This window comes from Coccinella septempunctata, chromosome 1, assembly GCF_907165205.1.
Source record: "Coccinella septempunctata chromosome 1, icCocSept1.1, whole genome shotgun sequence".
In the NCBI taxonomy this organism is placed as follows: Eukaryota; Metazoa; Arthropoda; class Insecta; order Coleoptera; family Coccinellidae; genus Coccinella; species Coccinella septempunctata.
In genome coordinates this window covers 19,451,660-19,474,729 of record NC_058189.1, presented here as the reverse complement: position 1 = coordinate 19,474,729, position 23,070 = coordinate 19,451,660, and the positions used below count along the sequence as shown (strand labels likewise).

Here is a 23,070-nt window from a genome sequence, read left to right as displayed (position 1 = left end):
ATATCTGGGGCAAAGTTTTATATTCAAGGGACTTTTTGTATTCTTGGAATGTAGAGATAATTTAAGTCCAGGAATAATCAAAGACGTAAATCCTTTATATGTCTATCGGGTCCGTAAGCCGCTAGTTTAAGTGTAACATTTTTATGATTCATTCAAATTAATGACTGCTGCAGCTATAAGCTGAGTCCATGAACAATAACAATCCTTGTTCAGGGAGACCTGAATGCAATGATAAGAATAACCTCCGAGGCATAACCAGTCGATACAATTATCATTATGTTATGATTTTATTCCAACTATCCACTCGCCATTATTCGGGATGCCGGCGGAAAGATCACCCCATCGAAAAAGAGTAGATGTTGAACATGGTTTCGATCTTATTCGACCTCGTCTGATCAACAAAACATCCACCTCGAGGAAAAACGGCGAAGAACTGACAATTAAGCTAGTCTGAGTTGGGAGGTATTATGTAATAGTATTCCGATGCTATCCAGGCAACGAAATCGAACTCAATTCCTCTTTCGTACTTTCAGAACTCTGAAGAAGCCTACTCCCAAAACATGACCAAGGCAAAAAGGGCCGGAAATTTCTAAATCGTTCAACATCAATACAATATGAAAATAAAGGTTGAATCTTTTGTTCTCACCATCAGTTTGCATTTTTGCACGTTGACAACTCAAGAATAAATCTTCACCCGAACTGCGAAATTATTTTGACGTTTTTTGAGATAATCTCATATCCCCTGGAAAACTTCGTATATTTTATGTAGATGAGAGGATCAACAGCTTAGGAGGTTTTTTGGTGATCGATATATCAAAATCTCTTGAAAAGATCAACAAAACTTTTGGTTTGGGACGTCGGCCTCATAACTTTAACACAAACGGTGAAAAAAGCAGGCAATTGCTTGAAGAAATATATAAATATACAACTCACCTTATGATAACGCCCATCAGAAGTGCATTCTGGTATATACAGCTGATGGGATCCCTCGGAAAACGCCGTTTGCCTGTCCGATAAACAATTAGCCGGTTCTTCTTCATGTATTTCTGCAGAATCATCCTCATGGCTAGGATACATTGGATTACCGTCTGAGTTAAGAACTGTATTGAAATAAAGTTGGTTAGATGTAGTAAAGAAATTCATCGACGAAACATGTTTGAATTCAGGAGACAGACTTTTTTATTGCAATCTCGTAATAGTTCGAAAAACTTAAATGATATAATACAAGACCCATCACCCATTGAAATAGAAATATTCATTCATCATGTTAGAGCCAAAGCAAACGGCGCTTAAAACATGAGAACCTGGAGAAGCTATACTGTATCCAACTTACAGAAAATAAAACGTAACTGTCGGTTTCTTAGATGTGAACACATATATAGAATAAAAAAAATTGTTTCGCAACAGTAAAATGTATAAAATCGAAGGAAGAACCTACTAAAACAGAGAAAAATGAAATTTACTTAGATAAACACAAATAAAAAATGAATTTAAACATCCCCACACAAACTGAAGTTTTTTTTCCACCAAAGCACCAAATTTTTACGATATATCGAAAAATATACAAACTAATATTCAATTGAGATCGATCTTCTGCTCCGTAGAATCCCTCTCGACCTCCCACTGATTTTCTCCTCATAATAATTAATTGGGGAGCCCAAGAGGGAAATTCGGGATTTACTCGAGCGTATCAGATTAACATAAGGTAAGATACCTTGGGCCCTATAGAGTACCTCTACCGAAAATTAGACCTGTATAAAGAGAGCATTGTCTAGGACAGCCTGTCACAATAGTAAAACAAACGATCATTTTACATACCCGAGCGTGTCAGATTTAGATATGTGTATGTTGTTGAAAAGTATCTATATTCTCTTAATCTGACAATTTAAGCGTGACGAAAATGTATGGGAGGGTGCCAAACTTGCAAAAAAAAAACGTCACGTGTACATTCTCGGGCGTGGTAGCTTTTTACCACCGACCAAGAGATGAACGGTTTATAGGCAAATGCCCGGAACCAAAATTCAACAAGCAGTAGGGTTTTTAGTGGGTCTCGAGCTCAGGAGAGTGAGAAACCAAACACTGTTCCCCCTCAGGAGATGAGGGTGGTTCGTCTGTCTTGCAGATTTTCCCCCTGCTACACCAAAAAAAAAAGCTTTTTACCTTAAGTTAAAGCTGATAATTCAAGAATTATGAAAAAAAAATAATCTGACAGTTTCAGCAAGACAAAACAATGATATGGCGATGAATGTACATTAGAGTGGGTTTCTAGTTTCTACATTGACATTGGCCCTTCACATGTGTTGCGAAGCTTCTCGCCCTTATCACCCTCTAGTACAAAAACGGTTAAGGGTATGAAAAATTGCTTCAGACAAAAGTTGTATACAATTTTATTATCTAGAACTTTCATAATGAATACAGAAATGATTAGAGATACAGGAAGGGGGATATTTAAAAAAAATGCCTTGTTATCATCTTTGAACTGTCAGATTGAGAAATTATTACTAGAGTATTATTGCTACAATACATTGCATATACTATTTTACTGTTCGAAAATATAAATCAATGGGAGAAAGAATTCCTATTACTACATCGTTCCGAAAAAACCACCTGAGGGTGGCAACAACCCCGAAAAAATTTTCTAATAGGAAAGAGATGGCAGATGTGTTTTAGAAAAAGGTTTTGAACTAAACCCAACCAACATTTTCTCCCTATTCAGAAAATGTTGGTGGTTAATGCCAAACTTAGGTTTTGTTTTCTGAACAACGAGGTCATAGAAATTCTTTCTTCCTTATACAGAACTTGAAAATTATTTTTGGATTCAACAAAACTCTTAGATTCTTGAGTTTGATGTTTGTTCAACATCACCTTTTGACGGCAAGTTCAATCATAACATTATTTGGTGTATAATGAACCAATTTTTAATTTTTTTCTGGCTTATGTACAGAATAAAAATAACTTTCAAACTAATGAATTCCCGACATCCCTTGCCTAGTCAAAAAATGTTTGATGCCACCTTCATGGGGGTGTTTTTTTTCGGAACAAGCTCATGATAGAAATTCGTCCTCAAAATAGAAGATAAAATGTTTTTTCAAAACTTCGGAAATTCTTGGTTTATGAGTTCTGGGGAGTAAAATTTTCGTTGGAATACCCTGTATATACAGGATGTCATTTTTAAAAGTGTCCATCCTCAATAACTCAACAATTTTCAGAATTAGTGAAAACACTCAGACAGGTCGATGTTTGATGACAGAGGGACATGATCTGGGATGCAAAGCTTGTTTCTATTTTCTTTAACTTTGTGAATATTCATTTAATAAGAACACTAACAAATTTGAATCCATGCTTACATTTGTGCTACAAAACTAACCAAGTTTCATATTCCAATCCTGACGAGGTTGCAACCATCTCCAGGGGGTTGCTAGTAGAAACAAGCTTTGTATACCAGGTCATGTCCCCCTGTCATCAAAAATCGACCTGCCTGACTGTCACAAATTCTGATTCTTTGTTGAGAGGGTGCACATTTTTAGAAGAGACACCCTGGATGATGCGTTAGAATACAAGGCACTGCATTTCAAAACCAGAAATGATATCAGTTTTCAGTAGAACCGACAACGGCGCGAAGCTTAAAATAAGTCAGATCGATGTAGCCAAATTTTTAGAACAACCGTAAGTTCCGGTTTCCCAAAATGTTCAACAGGCAATCCACATATATAGGGTTTGTTAATATCTCATGGTGGAGAGAATAAATCCATCCCAAATTCTCAGACATCATTGATGATGTTCTTGAAAAGAGCTTCAGACAGACACAATCACAAGAAATTCGTGCGAAGTATAGTAAGCACATTGATAATTAACATTGAGAATCATCTTCAACGCAGACAACCCAGAGTGACCTTGTTTCACAAGTTCTCAATGTGAGCAAGCATTTAATTGTAAATGTTTGGAGTACCTTTTAAAAATCTAAAGAGGTTTTATATTGAAGATTCCGTAAAATTTGGTTATGAACTAATGGCCTCTAGATAGTTAGTGCTATTTTAATATACACAATATCCTACCTCCGTGAGGTGGTGACCTGCTTGGCGGTGGTTCCATTTCCTCGTCTCCTTCGTCGCTGTCGATGTTTGTGTTCCCGCCTCGCCCTTCTGGATTCAGCGACAAGAACACACGCAAAGAAACTATTTAAGTTCAAAACAAAGTACGCGAATGCAATTCCTAACTATAATCAACAATTAGGAAACGCATTTTATTCAACAAGGAAGACCTACTTAGCCATTTAGCTGGAATTAACACCTACCGTCCATTCCATTTCTTGCGAGGCAGTCTGCCCACTCGTCCCTCTCTATAATGTGATCGCTGTTCAGATCGCACGTGCGGAAGAACGTCTTCCCACATCTCTTCGGCTTCACTGCCTTTTTCACCATTCTTTTCAAATCTTTGTACTCTGTTTTGTCTAGGACTCCATCACTGTTGGCGTCCAGGTCTGTGAATTTCCACTCTATCACAACAGTATCGTTGGCTGATCCCGATGTTTGCTTATCCCTCTGCCATTCCATGAGGAACATCCCAATGAGATTACCGTTAAAATTCGACTTGTCTGCCAGTTTGCAAGGCCTGGCGTGATTTTTCTTACTTGGGGACCTTTTCTTGGATTTTCTGTTTTTTCTGCCACACCTATGTTTAACGCCGTCTCTGCTTTGGACTGAAGTGAACGGCAAAGGAACTCCCATCGGAGTAACACACCAGCAATAACCTGTATCCGGGTGACACTGCGATGCTGAGTAGCTTCCATCTGACCTACACTGGGGTTTGAAACTATAACCCGGATGTAGCTTGGCATATTCTACAGCTTCGAAGCATGGTCGATGCTGCTTGCATGGACCTTTCCGAACTAAAGTTATGTTGCCGATTTGGCATCGTGCTTTTTCGAAGTGACACCTATTAGGATAAGTCAGTCCATCTGAACCACAGACCGGTTTCTCATTTTCAGTTTTTTTCTCACAGGCTTTCGGTTTGCAAGTATCCTGCAAAAAAAAAAATTTTCAATAACAAATCAATCCAGTATATCAAAAGATATCTATCACAGTCATAGCTTCGTAATTAAAAATCCTGCTAAAAAGGCAAGCACGCCACTGGATTCTACTCAAAAAGTGCCTGTATAATGTTTTAATTTCAGAGCTCTATCATCAGTATTAGCGGAGATATAAATTTATTTCGAAATCCCCATTTTTCCAATTTTCGCTTATAACTCGAAAACAAGAGAAAGTTGCCAAAAATGACTACTACTCTTGTTAGTTTCTCAGAAAAAAAAAACGAGAATGGGGTATCAGATTTTGTCTATCTCCTCTGGTTTAACAGCTGTAGTGCTAAAACATCGAAATTTGCCCACCATGGACCTACAGTAGTTCTATTCCCGATACAGTTAGTTTCAAAAGCGTCTTCCGTTTACCTTGTTATCACGATAAATTAGTCAGTTTAGTTCATTTTGAATAGAATGAAATTTCAGCTTCCCAAAATCTCAAATGTCTTTGCTATTCATATCAGGTCCATGTTTTTGGCAATTTTTTGTGGAAAACTGTTAATATCACCGAAAGTATCTGGAATAGTGATAGGGAAGTACGAAAACAAAAATACTCAGATGGGCATAGAGAAGCAAGAAAAGTTATAATAAAGAGGGTGTCTTATTTGGAATAACGAAAGTTTGAAGTATTTTTTCGTATAAGCGTCAACGTCGCAATATTGAAAATATTTTGTTCAGATAGATCGGTCAATTGCACGATTGGGTGATGAAAGTGTTGTGAAAACCGCTTCTGATCTATCCAATCGTCAATTGTAAAAATGTCTGAGCATATTTCAATACGTACCCATGTATGTCATGATTTCAACGAATCATTGTAATAAATGATAAACTAAATTCACCTACCCTTTTCCAGAAAAGGATCAATCGAGTATTCCGTAACTGGAATATATGTACTCATTAAATTTAAAGTACTCGTCGATAAATAATCTTGTCCTACTTTCTTGATTGGAAAAGTCTCTAATTAGTTTTAAAATAAAATCGATTGTCAATGTCTTATGAAACTTTATCGATTTCGATATTCGAAAAATGAGGCAATGAAAAGTTACTTACAGAACAATATTCGCCATCGATATATTTTTATCACAATGTCGTGAAGAAATATTTCTACAATAATCGTAAAAAGTATACCCAAGAAACATGTATCACCTATATTTCACCGGGTGTTTCAGACCTGATGGTGTAACAAACATTTCAGGAAAACAAAACTTGCTGGAACTCGGGTCTGTAAAACATAGTGTATCAGATTGTTTTAATTATAAATATTTATAGATTCCTGCTTGATTCTAGATGAAGAATCGACTGGTAAAGAGTACCCAGTTTTTGTTATTCGATTTTCTCCTGAAGTGTCATATTCCCACATAATGGGTATCTCGATTCTAGAGCTAGATTATGTTATTACTGATACTCTCTACAAGAATTATTATTGACATCTCGGGCGGCTGTAGAATACCGAAATTAGTTAAAACTACATATCTGTGATAAATTGAAATACACAGGGTCACCCAGAAAGTTTTGGATACTGCTAGTTATATTTTTCTTATTTTTATATCATTACATATCTAGATCGTCCTCCCAATTATTAACATTTTATTGCGACAATTTTACGAATTGAAAAGTATAATTACAGACTGTTCATCACTCTACGAAAAAATTCATGATTACGTTAAATTTTTTAAATAATGTTCTACTTCGAATTGTGCCACCAGATTGAAAGGAAGGAGGAGAACACCAATTTGATTGGCACTATTATGCAGGAGATGAGAGTTTTATAAACGTTGTGGAAATATAGTTATTTAGCCTGACTTTTCCAACCCATCTGAAGATGCCTGCCGCAGTTATAGGTGAAAAGTCGAGTGAAATACAAATTCCACGGCTAAATACTTCTATTATTCAAACATAAATATTCAGAATGACATCTAAGGAAACAAATTCACGTCTTCTTTCAAAATCGAGCTTTGCCATCACATTTTCAACATTGCTGATTAACTCTGGAGTTCCCTTCTTTGGTTGAGCTCTTACCTTTTTTTCTTTGAACATTCCTGTATAACGGAAAACGTTAAACCATCGCCAAACAGTACATTGAAAAGATTAATAATCTACAACATTGGGATACTCGATGAAGTCACTGAAACTTTTTCATCAATAATAGAATAAATATATCTATTCGCCTAAAATTGGTGAAAGGGTTTCTAAGACCTTTCGAATGAAGTATCATTCAACCCCTCTCCCTCATTCAATTTTGAGGGGTCGAAGCGCCTCTTCTTAGGGGTTTGCTCGTGCAATCCTCAAATATACGTCAAAAGATGTCCACAAAGCAAAATCATTCGACGTGTTTCGAGATATAATATACAGGGTGTCTCGTCTGAGATGGACAACCCTGTATGCAATCCATTACAAGTTTTGAATTTCAAGAATATTAGGCGTACATCATTTTATACTGGTTGAAATCTGTCTCACTTTAACATTAAAACCACCTATGAAGTGTTATTTTGTCATCAAGACAAATCTTTTCTTAACAATTTAATTTTTTTTATTACCATGTCAATAATAAATTTCTAGTTATCAAACAATATATTACGAGTTTTAACAGAGGTAAGTGTAACGGGGTATCATACAATTCGGCCTAAGATACAACAGCTTAGGGAAAAACCCATAAAAATCATATTATATATTATTTCTGAGTATATATATTATGATTTCTATGGAAAAACCTCATTAAAAAGCCTGTCTCTCTGTGACTAGTGTAGTGATGACAAATTTGTTTAGAGAATAAGCTATTAATAACGAAGGTATTCTTTACCATTGACATGAAAATTTCTTTATCCCCTCTCCATCTCGAAATCATATCTCAAATAAAAAACCAGTGCAGAAAACGAGAAACAAAAAGAAAATAATACTGCCTTCATCAAACTGATCCGAAGACTTGATGATAACTAAAGAAAAAATAATTAGTCAATGGTATATAACTGTTTCTCCAACTGCACTGTGAAGAATATAATCTCTGCGTCAAAAATCTTTTGCTGATTTTTGTGAGGGAGCACTCTTGAGGTTAGAAACCCCTTCATTACTGAAATGAATAATATTACAATAGCTTAATTATTGTGAAAATACAAGAGTTTAAGAAAAACTTGATATTTCTCCAATTCCGCTATGGCTATAACAGTACGTTTACAAATTTAACTTAAAAATCGAAAAAAATAAAAGACTTAATGAGAAGAGTTTGCCATGTACGGATAACAGCTCCAATTCGTCTTAGCTTCAAAACTTACGCTACACCACACCATTACCGAATCGCTTCATAAGAGTCAGTTCATACAGAGTTACTGAGACTAATAGGTTCTCAAATACCTCTTTGCCATCTGCCGTTCGATTGGTCTCTTTCCTAGGTCCCAGTTCTTAGTAATTTTGAAAAAGTCTGAGAATGGGATATTGCTTCATTACACAGTTCGAGTCATTCGCTTGACAAAAGAAGACGTGCTACAGTGCTCCTAGTGCTATAAAGTAGAAAGCGGAAGAGAAAGTCGAAGTGAAAGTGCCCACTAACAAAGCTACGGAATATTTGATTCCGACTGTGAAGTTTGTGTAGGTTCTATATTTGTTATCGGAATTTTAATTCGTTAAAATTTTCAAAGTTGGTGTTCATGCACAGTGTCCAGAGGTGTTTCTCGTTGGTACTGCAGAAAACATCAGGTGAGCTTATTTTTCGTATCTCTTTTCTGATTTTTCTCATAGCGTATAAAACATTCGACTTTATAACATAGTTTTATATTAGACTATTTCAGTGAAGATTCCTGAATATTTTATTATTTTCAAATTGTTTGATATTTTGAGATTTTTTAGTATAAAACCATGTCGGAAACCTCAGATAATGAGGGTTCCTACATGGAAGCGACCGATGCTGAAGAATTCAGCGAAGGCGAACACGAGGAGCTTGTAAAGCTCAGAGAAGAAAATGGGCAGTTGAAAGCTCAAATAGTCAAACTGACTGAAACTGTGTCACAGTTAGTCGGTGAGATGCGCCTCTTGAGGGAGGAAATGACCCGCAATAATATGCCGAAATCTCCCACTTACGCCGCAATCACAAGACCGGTAGCGGGTTCCAAGATTAATTCCCTTATAGGAATTGTTTCACAACCCGAAACAAGGAAAAATGATTCAACGCAGGTCGCGAAGGCCCTAAACGCGCCCCCAACTAAACGCGCGCGAAAAGAAAGCTCCTCTTCTGATAAGGAGACTGTCAAGAAGGCAACGGGAGTGCTTAAAAGGGATAAAATTCCACCTATCACGATGATGGGCACCTCAGAATGGGTAGAGATATCTAAAGCTCTCTACACAAAAAGGATAAATTACAACCGTGCAACTACAGTTAAAGACGGTATAAAAATCATCGCGTCAACCGTAGATGATTTTAGAAAAATCACTACATTCTTCGAGCAGCATGGTAAAGAATTTTTTACCTACCAAATGGAGGAGGAGAAGAAGATATATGCCGTTATTAGGCATTTACCAATCGACGCTGATATTGCGTTGATTAAGGACGACCTGATATTCCAGGGAATATCAGACGCTGAGGTGTCCAGAATGACATCGACAATGACAAAGAAGCCAATACCTCTCTACCTGGTTAAAACCCAGAAAAAGGAAATCTTCGAAGTGAAGCGACTCTACAACCTCTGTATTGTGGTTGAACATAAAAAGAGGCCTGAAAGTTCAAGCCAGTGCTTTAGGTGCCAAAGGTACGGACATGCACAAAACAAATGCTCCTTCCCGTGGAGATGCGTGAAGTGCTCAGGAAGTCATAGCAGCAATGACTGCACACTCACCAGAAAAGGTGAAGAGAGAAATGCCACATGCGTCTTATGTGGAGAAGAGGGCCATCCAGCTAGCTACAAAGGATGTAGCGAGTTCAAGTTGGTGACCAGAAAGAAAAATTCCCGAAAATCAGTTGAACAGAAAAAGAAGGTAACAAAAACAACAACTTCTGAACAAAAAATTCAGGAAGTAGCGAAGACCCAACCTACAGAGCAGGAAAAGAAGAGGGAAACTCCAAAACCCGTCCAGAAAAAAGAAGGACAGAAAAAACTTACAATGAAACAGGCTGTGAACAGTCAACAGGAGAAGAAAAAGATATCTGAATCAGCCGATGATTTAGATATCTTCACGGAAAAAATTTTCAACAAGATAATGTTGAAAATTGAGAGGGAAATGGAGAAAAAACTCCAAGCATTATTCAGTAAACTGAGTTAATGGACCTTACGGATATTAGGAAGAAATCCCTCAAGATAATCTCGTGGAACATAAACGGGATCAACACTCGGAAAGCCGAGATAGAACAAATAATATCAGAAAGACAACCTGATATTATAGCCCTACAGGAAACAAGAATAAACCGGAACAGACGACTGAATTTCATGAATTATGAAACGTACAGATGTGACAGAATTACAAACACTGGAGGCGGAGTAGCAATATTGGTGAGAACAGATCTGAAACACTACTTCAAAAGCAGATCCGACGAAACTCAAGGAGAAACAGAAACAGTTACGATTGTTGCCGAATTGAATCGTCAAAGAGTCGAAATTACCTCGGCGTATAAGCGACCACCAAACAATTTATTGGAAGAAGAGATAAACAACATGTTGGAAGGGACAAACCCGAAAATCCGCATCGGAGATTTCAACTGTAAATCCCCATTATGGAACAGCAGAGCAGAGAATAGAAATGGCAAAAAACTCAAGGATTTCGCCGAAAAACAAAAAGCCATAGTGATTGGACCAGAGCTACCGACATATCTTGCTTTTGGTATAGGAATACCAGATGTAATAGATATCGCGATATTGAAAAATATAACTCAAGAATTCTCTATTGAAACTTTGGAAGATGGAACCTCAAACCACAATCCCGTCGAATTGACAATTGGAGAAGAGCAAAGAGAAAAACTGATGGAGATAAGAGAATATACCAATTGGGCTAAATACAGCCATTTAATACAATCGGAGATAACAGAAATTCCAACAATAAGCACTCCAGAGGATCTGGAATATGCAGTTGATAAACTGGAAGAGATTATATTGAAAGCTTACGAAAAAAGTACGAGAAGAGTGAAGAGACCAGCACCAAGTCAGCCGCATGGCGATACGCCTAAAGAAGTAAAAGATCTTATACGAGAAAATCGAAGACTAAGAAGAATATATCGGATGAATAAAAATGATCTGAATAGAAGGAACCTCAACCGACATAGCCAAGTTCTGAAAAATGCCCTGAAAGATCTAAGAACAAGCAGATGGAACAAAAGAGTTCAAGAACTGAATACAATCGATCATTCTGCATGGAGAATGCAAAAAAGCCTACGAGAAGAAAAGACTAAAATTCCATTCCTACACGGAGAAAGGGAAATGGCGTATACTGATACTGATAAGGCAGATGCATTGGCGGACTCGATCGAAAGAGAATCGAGAATAAATTACAGGATAGACGACGATAATGAAGATTTGGAAGAACTGGTTGAAGAAATGGATGAATTACCAGCGGCTGCTGAAATAGACAAGCCAACATCGCCAAATGAAATCAGGGAAATAATTAGAAGTTTGAAGAAGAGGAAAGCTCCCGGAAGCGATAAAATAACGGATGTTACGTTAAAGAAATTACCTAGAAAAGGTATAGCCGCTCAAACGAATATCGCGAATGGAATCATGAGGACAGTACACTACCCAGAAAAATGGAAAACAGCGGAAGTCATAGTATTCAATAAACCATTTAAAGAGAAGAAGTTCCCACAAAACTACAGACCGATAAGTCTACTGTCGGCGTTAGGAAAAGTAGTAGAAAGGATTATCGCCACGAGGCTAAATGAGGAAACCGAAAATCTGAAACTGATACCGCCAGAACAGTTCGGATTCAGAAGAGAGCATTCAACAGAGCAACAATTATTAAGGCTCACAGAGTACATTACAGAGGGATTCCAAAATAAACAAGCCACAGGTCTTGTTTTACTAGACGTCGCCAGAGCTTTCGACAGAGTATGGCATGAAGGATTAATATGTAAGATGAGAAGTGCTGGATATTCGATCAAAATATGCAAGTTGATCCGGAATTATCTCAAAAATAGAAGATTTTACGTGAAAGTGGGAGGAGAATGCTCCACAACAAGAGATTTAGAGGCTGGAGTACCCCAAGGGTCAGTGCTTGGGCCACTTCTGTACAACATATACATTCACGATATTCCGAAGAATCCAAGAACCATGCTAACGTTATATGCTGACGACACAGGCATAGCAACTCGACACCGAAACCCAGAAGTAATAGAACGAGTTCTACAAGAAACGATTGACGAAACAAATGACTGGTGCATAAAGTGGAAAATCAAGATCAATGGACAAAAGAGTCAAGCAATATTACTACAGAAGAGAAGACTGCGACCCACAACGAAACTGGAAGTTGACGGCGAAGAAATCGACTGGAAAAATGAAGCCAAATATTTAGGAATAACGCTTGACAAAGGAATTACTTGGAAAAGTCATATCAAACAAGCAATCGACAAAACGAGAGCAGCGATGAATAGACTCTACCCTTTAATAGGAAGAAGAAGCCACATGTCGAAAGAGACAAAATTGAAGATAATCAAAGCCGTTGCTAGGCCTCAACTGACTTATGGATCAGTTTCCTGGGGCTTCGCGGCAAAGAGCCACATCAAAAGAATTCAGGTCACTGAAAACAAGCTGCTACGATGTGCAATAGATGCACCTTGGTTTGTCAGGTATAGACAGATTTATAGGGACCTAAAATGGGAAACCATAATGGAATTCATGAACAGAAAAGCAGAGAAATTATTCGAAACAGCGAAAAACCATCCGAATCAAGAACTCAGGAGACTAGTGGACTACGACCCAGAGGAAGACAAGAGGAGAATGCGAATTTACCGAAGGAGAACAAGAGATCAATTAAAAAGAGATTAAAATAACAACAGAAACTTATTGAAAAATTCAATAAAGTGTTAATCCAATAAAGGATAAACACATAAATCCCAGCACGATAATGTGCGAGAAGAAAACCGACTAAGAGACGAACGGTTTATAGGCAAATGCCCGGAACCAAAATTCAAGAAGCAGTTAAGGGTTTTTAGTGGGTCTCGAGCTCAGAAGAGTGAGAAACCCCACACTTGTTCCCCCTCAGGAGAGGGTGGTTCGTCTGATTTGCAGATTTTTCCCCTGCTACACAAAAAAAAAAAAAAAAAAATTGCTTCATTACTCGTTACACCAATCTTCGTATTCCCTAACAAATCTGAGGCTCTTAATCATTAAGCAATAGTGAAAAGTAATGTTTTTCTGAAAACCCTGTATCTTTCACAGGAATTGAGCTATTATCATAAATAAAAATGAAATGTTAAAAAAAAGATGTGTCTTGATGATATAAGTAGATATCACAAGGTGGAACAACTGGAACACTGCACAGCTGGTTTTAAAGTTAGAGTGAAAAAACATATTTCGTTTTACCTTGTATAAGAGGATGTACCTACTCCTATTTTTTTAGAAATTCAAAAATTTTATAGACTCCATATAAAATTACCCACAATTAAAAAAATTATAATCAAATAGGACTCGAAATAACAAATTTATCATTGAACAAATCAACCAATCAATTTACTGAGTGGATTGATTATTTTGCCGATCAATGTATAATGAACATAACTTAATTTCAAATCTTCCACTGCACACCCTTTTCCGAAATGAAATTATTTTTTTTAGATTTTCATTCGGGTACTAAGTAAATTGTTCTTAGGCATTTAAGTGCAAAGCAAATTAAATTTATTTCTTAGAGATATAATATCATATGCCAGTGCAAATTCAAGATTTGATAGATATTTTCACCTCGGAACTTAACCTCAGGTAGTTGAAAATCATACTGAGGCAAAGAATATTATCTGACCTCTTTTTTTGTGATCTGTTTCTATCAATAACCAAATACTTTTTATTTCATTTCCATTTAGGATTAAGTTATCTTTCATCGAACCCTTCTTTTAACTTTCCAAAAAATATTCACTGGTCAAATATTACCCACAGATGAATGTGCAGATATCCACAATGAAAAGTTTTCCCTCAAGTATAAGGGAAAACGAAATAGTAATTTCGGTATGAATGTTCAGCAACAAAGCTGGATCTAACGAAAAATGGAAAACAGAAGAAATGTTTCATTCTATTACAGAAACTTACTGATAAGATTATAAGACTGAGACGAAGGTCTGTTGAAGCGACTGAAACCTTTTTTGAACGGAATAAAACTCATTCCAAATATTTATATCAAAAGTTTGAACAAATCAGTGCTATGATAAAACAAAAAGTCAATCATTCAGCGAGAGTATAATTATATTTTTAATAAATGGGATTAAAACTGGATTAATAGTACAGCGATGTAAACGATCCGTTTATTGGCGTAAACATATTCGAAACATTTGGTCTGCTCCTGTCGACTCTACGCTCGCCAAACTGTTTATTGTCCGTGAGAATCCGTTGATTGGTCTTTTGAGCGGAACCTTAATTTCTGCGAACAGGCAATTCAGATCGTTTTAATTTCAGGAGATTTATCTTAGGAGAAAATTGAGTTTATGGAACGATTCGGCAGATTGGATTTCGATGAAAAGACTAGTAACCGAGGAAATTGCTGTGATGGTTAATTGAAAACGAAGTGAAATGATCGTTCTTTTATGCTCTCAAGTTGTTGAAGAATAAGAATATCCCTGGTTCAGATGCATTACGAATAAACTTTTGAAATATCAGCTGTATCCGATTCTCATATCGTTCATAAACTTTTAGATAAGAGCGCATACAATTCGTATGTTTAAAAAGGGCGATGAAAAACCATGTAATTATTCTTCTCGATACGGCATTGAAATAGCCCCTCTCCTTCAGGATATTTTTAAAGAAGAAATTTGCTACAATATGATGCCAAAACTGTCTTTGTAGACTCATTACTTTCCGAGATTAAGGCTTTCAATGTTCATGATTTTTTTAGAATTTCGAAATTTTTTGCAATTCTGTCGTTTTGAATGAATTTTGACCCTGATTACAGGGGCGGATCCAGGATTCGATTTTGGGGGGGCACAACCCCCCCCTATTTCCATCTCCCACCAACCTTAAATTTTCTATTCTCCTATGAAAAAATACTTTTTTATGGTAATGCACGAACATCTTTTGGCTTTTTCTGTTCTCAATATGAAGTGAAAAATAAACGGTTATCAGTCAATAAGAGAAGTAATAACACGAAAATATAAAACAAAATATGTAGTAGCATTCAGAGACGGGTTCAGATCTCCCAGATTCGAGTTTTGGTGCACTATTCGAATCGACTGAGGTAAATTTTCGGAAATAGGTTTGAAAATCATATGAAAATTCAGTGCAAGCGTGGAAACAATTTTTTGTCTTGGGGGGGAGCACAGGGGGCACGTGCCCCCTGCCCCCCCCCCCCCTGTATTCGCTACTGCCTGATTATACTATGGAAGCCCTGTACTTTTATGATGGGATATTGAAGAAGAAAATGAGACATGTCAACGATGATGTTTAAGCTAAGCTACGAATAAAGAATTGAAAAAGATAATCACAACAACAATATAAGTTCATTAGTTGAGAAATAGAGTTATATTAAAAATCAAAAAGATTGATTAATTTAGTCCTCATGGAAGTTGAGGTTCGTCCCCGTTCGTATTTAGATTGACGTATTATGCTATGTCTCTATCAGGGGATGGTGATGAATGATCGACTTCTTGTGCTCACAAGTCATCCTCCATTTAGACATTGGACAGATCGTCGCCTTCTGGGATATTTGCTACTGAAACATCAGGTATATTGTCACAAGAGGCCACGCTGCAGTGCCTGCAGACTGATAAGCGTTTTCATCCTGCCTTCCTGCAGCTGCACGCGTTCCCACAACCCTTCGTGCAACCACAAGAAATCATCTGCAAGAGGTGTTGTGGGGCTGCATTTCTGGTTATCATTTTGGGGTTGAGACCTTGTTGCGCTCTCTTCCAGAATTGAATAAATCTCTTCCATGGCCTAATCGTTGGATGCTGACGATTTCCAATCGAACTTCCTGTTGGTGGTGCCTGGTAGAGCTTTGTTTGGCAAAACCGATGATATCGAGTATCACGGGTCACCAAATTTCTGTTCTCATATATACGCTCTCTTATTTTAAGAGCCCATTCATCACAACGTTTCTCAGCTGCATTGAGAGACAACTCTTCCGCAGTAATGACATTGTTCCATTTTTCTGGCTTCGTCTTCCTTTCTGCCACAAGAAACTCTTCAGTTATTTTGTCTTCACAGTAACAACAGTGTTCACTGAAATTGAACTGCTCAGAGATAGATCTCGTAGGCCTTGATGGCGTAATATTCTATTTTCCACTGCTACCAGCTGCTTCGATCAACTTCGGATTATTGTATTTTATCTGACAAGCACTGTGCACATATATCTCATTCAAACCCTTCAAGAAATGCTGATTTATTTCATATGTTCTTAAGGGAAATACTCGATTCGGAAGTGTTTTCACACCTCTTTCCTTCAGTCTCACTTCACCTTCATTTAAAGTCTTCTTACACATAAATCACAAACCCTCGCTGAGACTGGGAGACTGAGATTAGACACATTATGTAGTTTTTGAGTTCAAACGGCACTCACGTGATGTGCAGCAGGCCAATTGAAATATTGACAAGCCATGGAAACGGATATGAAATTTCTTCTCTTTAAATCCTTAAGTAAGTCGAGTGTATCAACAATTTAATGATCTCACAGTGTTGCCAAATATCAGTGTCCCTTAGCTAAGTTTTCATTAAACAGTACCGCTTAAGTGTAAGTGAAACCTAGCAAAGAGGGACTTTTGGGTAAGCGGTGAAAGCGGGCGTTAATCTCGAAAACTATTGGGTGTACAGAGAGACAGTTCTGGTATCATGTTGCAGCAAATTTAGTCTACTTTAATAATGTCCTCAAAAATATTTAACGCAATTGTTGAAAATAACGCAATTTTTGCCAATAAAATTAAATTGGGTACTTAAAATTTAAATAAAACTTATTTTCATGGATCATCAAACTAGTTGCTATTGATGATTTCTCAAATATGTTTGTTTCAGTGAATAATGAATTTACTGACTATTGAAGTCTCGCCGATAAGACATGTATAGTCTTATGGGCTCTAGTCTTATCTCGAGTCTCGTGGGCTCTAGTCTCGTCTTGAGTCTCGTGAAAATCTCCTAGTTTCGTCCTTCATAACGTTTAAACATTTTGTAAAAGCGAAATATTCGAATCTCATAATTATAACGAAGACTCTAGTTAATGTACTGGCTAATTTTTTCCAATTCTTGGTCATTGAAAGTATCATAATTATGATATCATAAGAAACTTTATTTGTTGATTGTCGTACTTGTCGTAGTAGTTATCAAGGAACAAAGAATGACATTTGATTCTTTTAAATATGGTTGATGAACCGAGTGCTTTCCGATTAAGATTTTCAAATTGTTTGCTTAAATCGACTTATTCTTCAGTTATCTAATGTTATAATATCATAAAAATTTTAGAATAATGCAGATCGAAATTTGAAGTACCTGTTAACAGGTTGTTCCATTCTTTCACAAAACTGATTTTTGATGGTTTCAGCAGTATGTGTACGGTAAATTCTAGTTTGAGGTGAAGGCAATTGAAAACTTCATTTTTTCAGAGGAAAAATTCCAATTATAATCAATTCCTTTCAAATTTCGAAAAATGATGCTGATAAATGTGATTTTTTCTGGTGGTAAATTTTTGCTTTGACATAATCTATTGTGGTTCAACTTTAAACCTGTAGTTTTTTCCACCAATAGCTTTTCCAGGTGCTATCGCTAGATTTTCAGCCTTAGTGTTTGTTCCAAATAGTTATGAGTCACCATGTACCTATATTATCATTGAATATTCAAAAGTAATGAAAACAACTGTCCTTAGGAAATCGTCAACAAGTAGAGAATAGTCTAATTCATGCCATAACCCCTACCGTGATATTATACCAATTTATTAAATGGCCGACAGAGGGTTTTGCTGAAAAAAGGAAGATTCCAACTCAGTTAAATCGTATCATTATTTGTTAAGGTTGATAACGATGCGCGCATATTGCCTGTAGATGGTTAGTTGTTTCTGTGTCCTTAGTTAGATTCTTACAAAAATGTAGATCCAGCCGCTCAGCTGAACCTACATTTGGATTCGAAATCAGATTCAAAAAATGGAAATATACTGTTTATATATAGTTCGTCCAAATTTTTGTTAAAGTCTTCCAGATTACATCTTTGAACTTTGTACGCATGTAGTCGTTGTTACTCATATCGTAAAGCAGCCTATTTAAATCAACTATTTCAACCGTCACATTTGAAAAAACGTGGTCACTCTGCAGAGGAAACTGTGCGAACTCCACAACTGATGCAGGGTGTCCAGGGTGGACAGAGTACTCTGTTACTACGTCGCGTAGGCCTCTGCTCTGCTACTTCCAATATGGGGCGTACTATTTAACTGCATTTTTTACAAAATCCTCTACTGGGCTATGCTCTGCTGTGCTTTGCTGGACTGCCCTCAATGTGCGGCTAGTCTTATAACTTGAATACGAAACTATGATTTCGGTTGTACCCTTGAGTATTAACCCCCCTCAAAGGTTTTACGTAGTAAAAATTAAAGCATTCTTTTTTGTCCCCATAGAGTTTAATTTTTAATGGAAACAATCATAGGGCTGCTCTATATTCTTTCTATTAATTTAAATGATGTTCAAGATTTGAGAACCAGTTCACCTATAGAAATATATTTCTACGGGAACAAATAACAAAGTTGTAATATTTTTCAAAATTCCTAACCAGCCATATAGTAGACAGAATCGAAATAGTATATTATTTTATTCCATTTTGACCCGAGAGTTTCAAACTTCGCTTAAACTTTCTTCTCATGAGTAAATATTCATTTAACTCACTCGTTTTATAAATAACTCGGTTGACTCATCACATCGACGTTTTGAATGCCCAAAATGCAGTTGTTTAAGCCGATGTGTGACAGCTCGCATTGTCGTGGTGAAGGGTGATGCCTTTTCGGCGGTTGGTTTTCCCCATTTCTTGGAAGACAATTGGCGAACAAATGGTTTTTTACCACTCAGAATTGACAGTTCTGCGTTGTTCTAGTGGTACGGTTGCGAAATGTCCAGTTTTTCCGAAGAAACAGACGACCATTTGCTTGGAAGTGCTTCGTGTGGGAACAACTTTGGCTAATCTTGAAACACCCATACTGTCGACTGCTTTTTACTTTCGCACTCTTACGCATGAATACACGATTCTACACCTGTCACAATGACATAGACGTGTTTCGAATCACCGCGATCGTATTTTTTGGGCATTTTTTTTCCACCCATCGACACGATCTTTTTTTTCCACCAATCGACACGATCTTTTTTTTGAACGATTGACAAATTGTGTGGGATCCAACGTGAACAAATTTTTTCAGATGTTCATGCAATATTAAATGTATGCTTGTCCCATTAATGCCTAAGGTTGTCTCAATCTCACGATAGGTCACATGACCATTTTTCAATATCAGTTCGGGCATAGTATCAATGGTTTCTGAAACAACAACTGATTTTGGAAGATCTTCTCTAAATTTGTCTTGTAGCTTGTAGCGAACTGCAACCCCGATTGAATTCATCATACGATCATACGCATACCATCGATAAACACTGGTCCTTGATGGAGCGCCAAAAATGAATTAAGTTCATTAGTACACTGTTGCTCATAATACACGTCGAAAGTTGTAAAAAATAATCGCATGAAATGTTCACGATCCAATTAAATTTTTTGACCGCGATGAATCTTTTAAGTTACTGTAAAAAACACGAATAGCACTCTTATGTCCAAACGTTATGAGTAAGCATAAGCTCAAAAATTTCAAACTTTATGATAGAGCTGACAGTTGCCAGTTTGCAACATTGGGGTTGTCTAATCCCGAAATATAAAACGCCACCCTCTTATAGGTGTGAAACTCGAACCCAACACCAGACTTTCCATAAGTAAATACCTTATAATTTATAATGGAATTATTTTCTCTTCTCATTTCAAATTTTCTTTAGGAGAATACCAGCCACTAATCCGGTCCTGCAAAAGCCTTTCTCATCTTGATGACCGGACAATTGTGGAGTGTTCCAATCGTCGGACCAGCCTGCAGGTCGCCAGGCAAGGCGAAAACAAAAGAACATGATTTACACAGCCTGTCAGTCGACAATGAATGGCAGACCTATATGGAGTGCCCTGTTCGAGTGTTGGGAATTTTTTAATCTTTCGATCGTTTGACTTTCGACTGGTATGACCGCTAAAATAAAAAGGCATTCCGGTTGAAGCGGAATCTAACCTGTTGGTTGAGAAATCGATACCTTTTCGTCGAAAAATGTTACAATAATACCGAGTGTATCATTAATATTCTGAAACAATGGAAAGCAAGATTCCATATACACGGTGTCCGCGCCATGGGGCAGCGGTCGATTACTCTAATTCTATTAACTTTACAATAAAGGGTTTCGAATAAACCTTTCCTCATTTTACGTAGAGCTCTCCTACAATTATTTAGAACTATACAAAGTGTTTCGTTTCTTCTGCACAGCTATCAACTTCTTTATTTTAAATGGAACACCCTTAATATTTTTACATTATTGAATTCCTTGTTAAATTTGAATATGTGTTTGATGACAAAACTATATCTGAATTCTCAACGGTTTTCGAGAAATTTGACTTTTTATTAATATTTTGACAGTTTGAGGTACTTACTTAGATTTGATTACTGATCCTTCAAAAAAAGTTCCTGGCTTTGATTTTCCTAGAAAAATTTGGTGTACACTAAATCGACTGAGGACTGGCCATGGTCGGTGTAATAGCATGCTCTTTAGGTGGAATGCTGTTGATAGTCCAAGATGTGAGTGTGGCGCAGAAGAAGAAACTATAGACCACTTGGTGAAGAGTTGTAGAATATATCTTTTTCAGGGTGGTTTCGAAGGCAGTCATTCGGTGACCGATTCTTTTTTGAGATGGGTTAAAAATTTCAAAATTATTTAATGAGAAATATAAAATTCAATACCCTACTCGTTTTTTTCTTTCTTTTTTATTTTCAGATTATTCTTCGTCAACCATCATAGTAGAAAGAAGCGGAGGAAATTTTTGGATTTTGTGCTATGAAGAAGATGTCCCTCAATATAATAATTTCAGCTTATTCTTTACACAATCACAAATACATCATCATTACACTTGTACGGGCAAACAGAGAGTTTTTTCTGAGGTTTTTATCTCTGTTTTTTCATGTATCATACGAAGATATGTATGGTACCCCGTTGACATTTTTCCTCTGCTTACACTGAGATCTGGAACGAGGAACAGGTTTTTAGGATCTGTCTCTTGTTGCCATTTCTTTACACCCGCTTCATTGTTTTTCAGATTGTAAAAGTTTGTAACACTCTTTTTCAAAAGAATATATGTATATACTTAAAGGAGTATAGCTCCCTCCCTATTCTATGCATTTGATTCAAATTTGGTCTGTGTCTAGTCAATGAATGATACACTATAAATTGTGTTTGTGAATAACCATATTATATACGGGGTCCACGAAAACTTAGATCCATTATGAGAAGAGAAATTCATCAAAATCTTCATTTTTTAAAAGGGCAACCTATATTTTGTTCTGTTCATTATTGAAACATTTTTTGTTTGCTTTTTGTTGTTTTAAATGACGAACAAAAAAAAATATGGGTTGCCATTTGAAAAAAATGAACATTTTGATGAATTTCTGTTTTGATAATAGATTTATGATTCCGTGGACCCTATATATAATATGGTTATTTACAAAGAAAATTTTTAGTGCACCATTTATTGACTAGACACAGTCCAAAGTTGAATCAATTACATAGAATAGGGAGGGAGCTATAGTCCTTTAAGTAACTACCTCAAACGGTCAAAATTTTAATAAGAAGTCAAATTTCTCGAGAACCGTTGAGAATTCAGATATAGTTTTGTCATCAAACTTATATTCAAGTTTAACAAGGAATTCAAAAATGTAAAAAATATAGGGAGTTCCATTTAAAATAACGAAGTTGATAGCTGTGCAGAAGAAACGAAACACTTTCTATAGTTCTGAATAACCTAAGGAGATGCTCTATTTAAAAAGAGGAAAGTTTTATCTCAAACTCTTTTTTGTAAAGTTAATAGAATTAGAGTAATCGACCGCTGCCCCATGGCGTGGACAACCTGTAGCAATTTAATTTTCGACGACCTGAATAATTCGAAATACCATACAGAGTATCTCAATATTATCAAGTAGTGAATTTGTATGCCATAACGAGAAATATTTTCTGGTGGTATTAGAACATATTCAGTAATCGAATGATTGGTCACATTGACTTGTAACGTCATCCATCACTATTAAGTCAACTACCACACCAAAATTGTGTCCCAATTTGTTTTATGGGTGTTTTCCCAGTATGTGTTTTCACAATTCTATTGAAAACACGTAAATTATCATAAGAAGTAATCGACTGAAATTAAATATTAATTTCAATAATTTCCTGACCTCTCTAATTGCGTGAAATCTAAAAAATGCCAATGACCGCGAAATATTACTGTTCTCTGCATATTTTTGTTCATCCCCAATAAAAAATGGAATTCGTCTTGGGGGACAACCACAACTCATTTTTTGTCAATGTCAATTCAGTTACTCATACAATTATGCTTTAATAAATCATCAAGTGATTAGTGATGACAATTAAATGAAACTTTATAGAAAAATTCTTCAGATAATGTGATTATTTCCAATCAAAGTACAAAAACACATGCTCACCATAACCAGATTGCAATGATGAGGAACTACATCTATATTATTCATTCAAATACTGGTGTTTGAAAATGACAGGGATAAAATTGTATCAGTGCGATCCTCACAAAAATACTTGTAGCCTGTGGGGGAACATATTTCTT

The 23,070-nt window shown here is 36.5% G+C and overlaps 1 protein-coding gene across 3 annotated transcripts in view; it reads right to left on the bottom strand.

Moving 5' to 3' along the window:
• LOC123318249 (SPARC-related modular calcium-binding protein 1) overlaps nucleotides 1-23,070 on the bottom strand; it is a 63,017-nt gene that overhangs the window by 8,478 nt on the left and 31,469 nt on the right. For 2 of the 3 annotated variants that reach the window (XM_044904871.1, XM_044904867.1), the window contains exons 2-4: nucleotides 4,295-5,021; nucleotides 4,056-4,175; nucleotides 934-1,100 (exon numbers count right to left, since the gene is read on the bottom strand). In XM_044904871.1, coding sequence (XP_044760806.1) covers nucleotides 934-1,100; nucleotides 4,056-4,175; nucleotides 4,295-5,021 — 1,014 coding nt within the window. The remainder of the gene's footprint in view (nucleotides 1-933; nucleotides 1,101-4,055; nucleotides 4,176-4,294; nucleotides 5,022-23,070) is intronic. The other variant, XM_044904878.1, reaches the window with a different exon arrangement.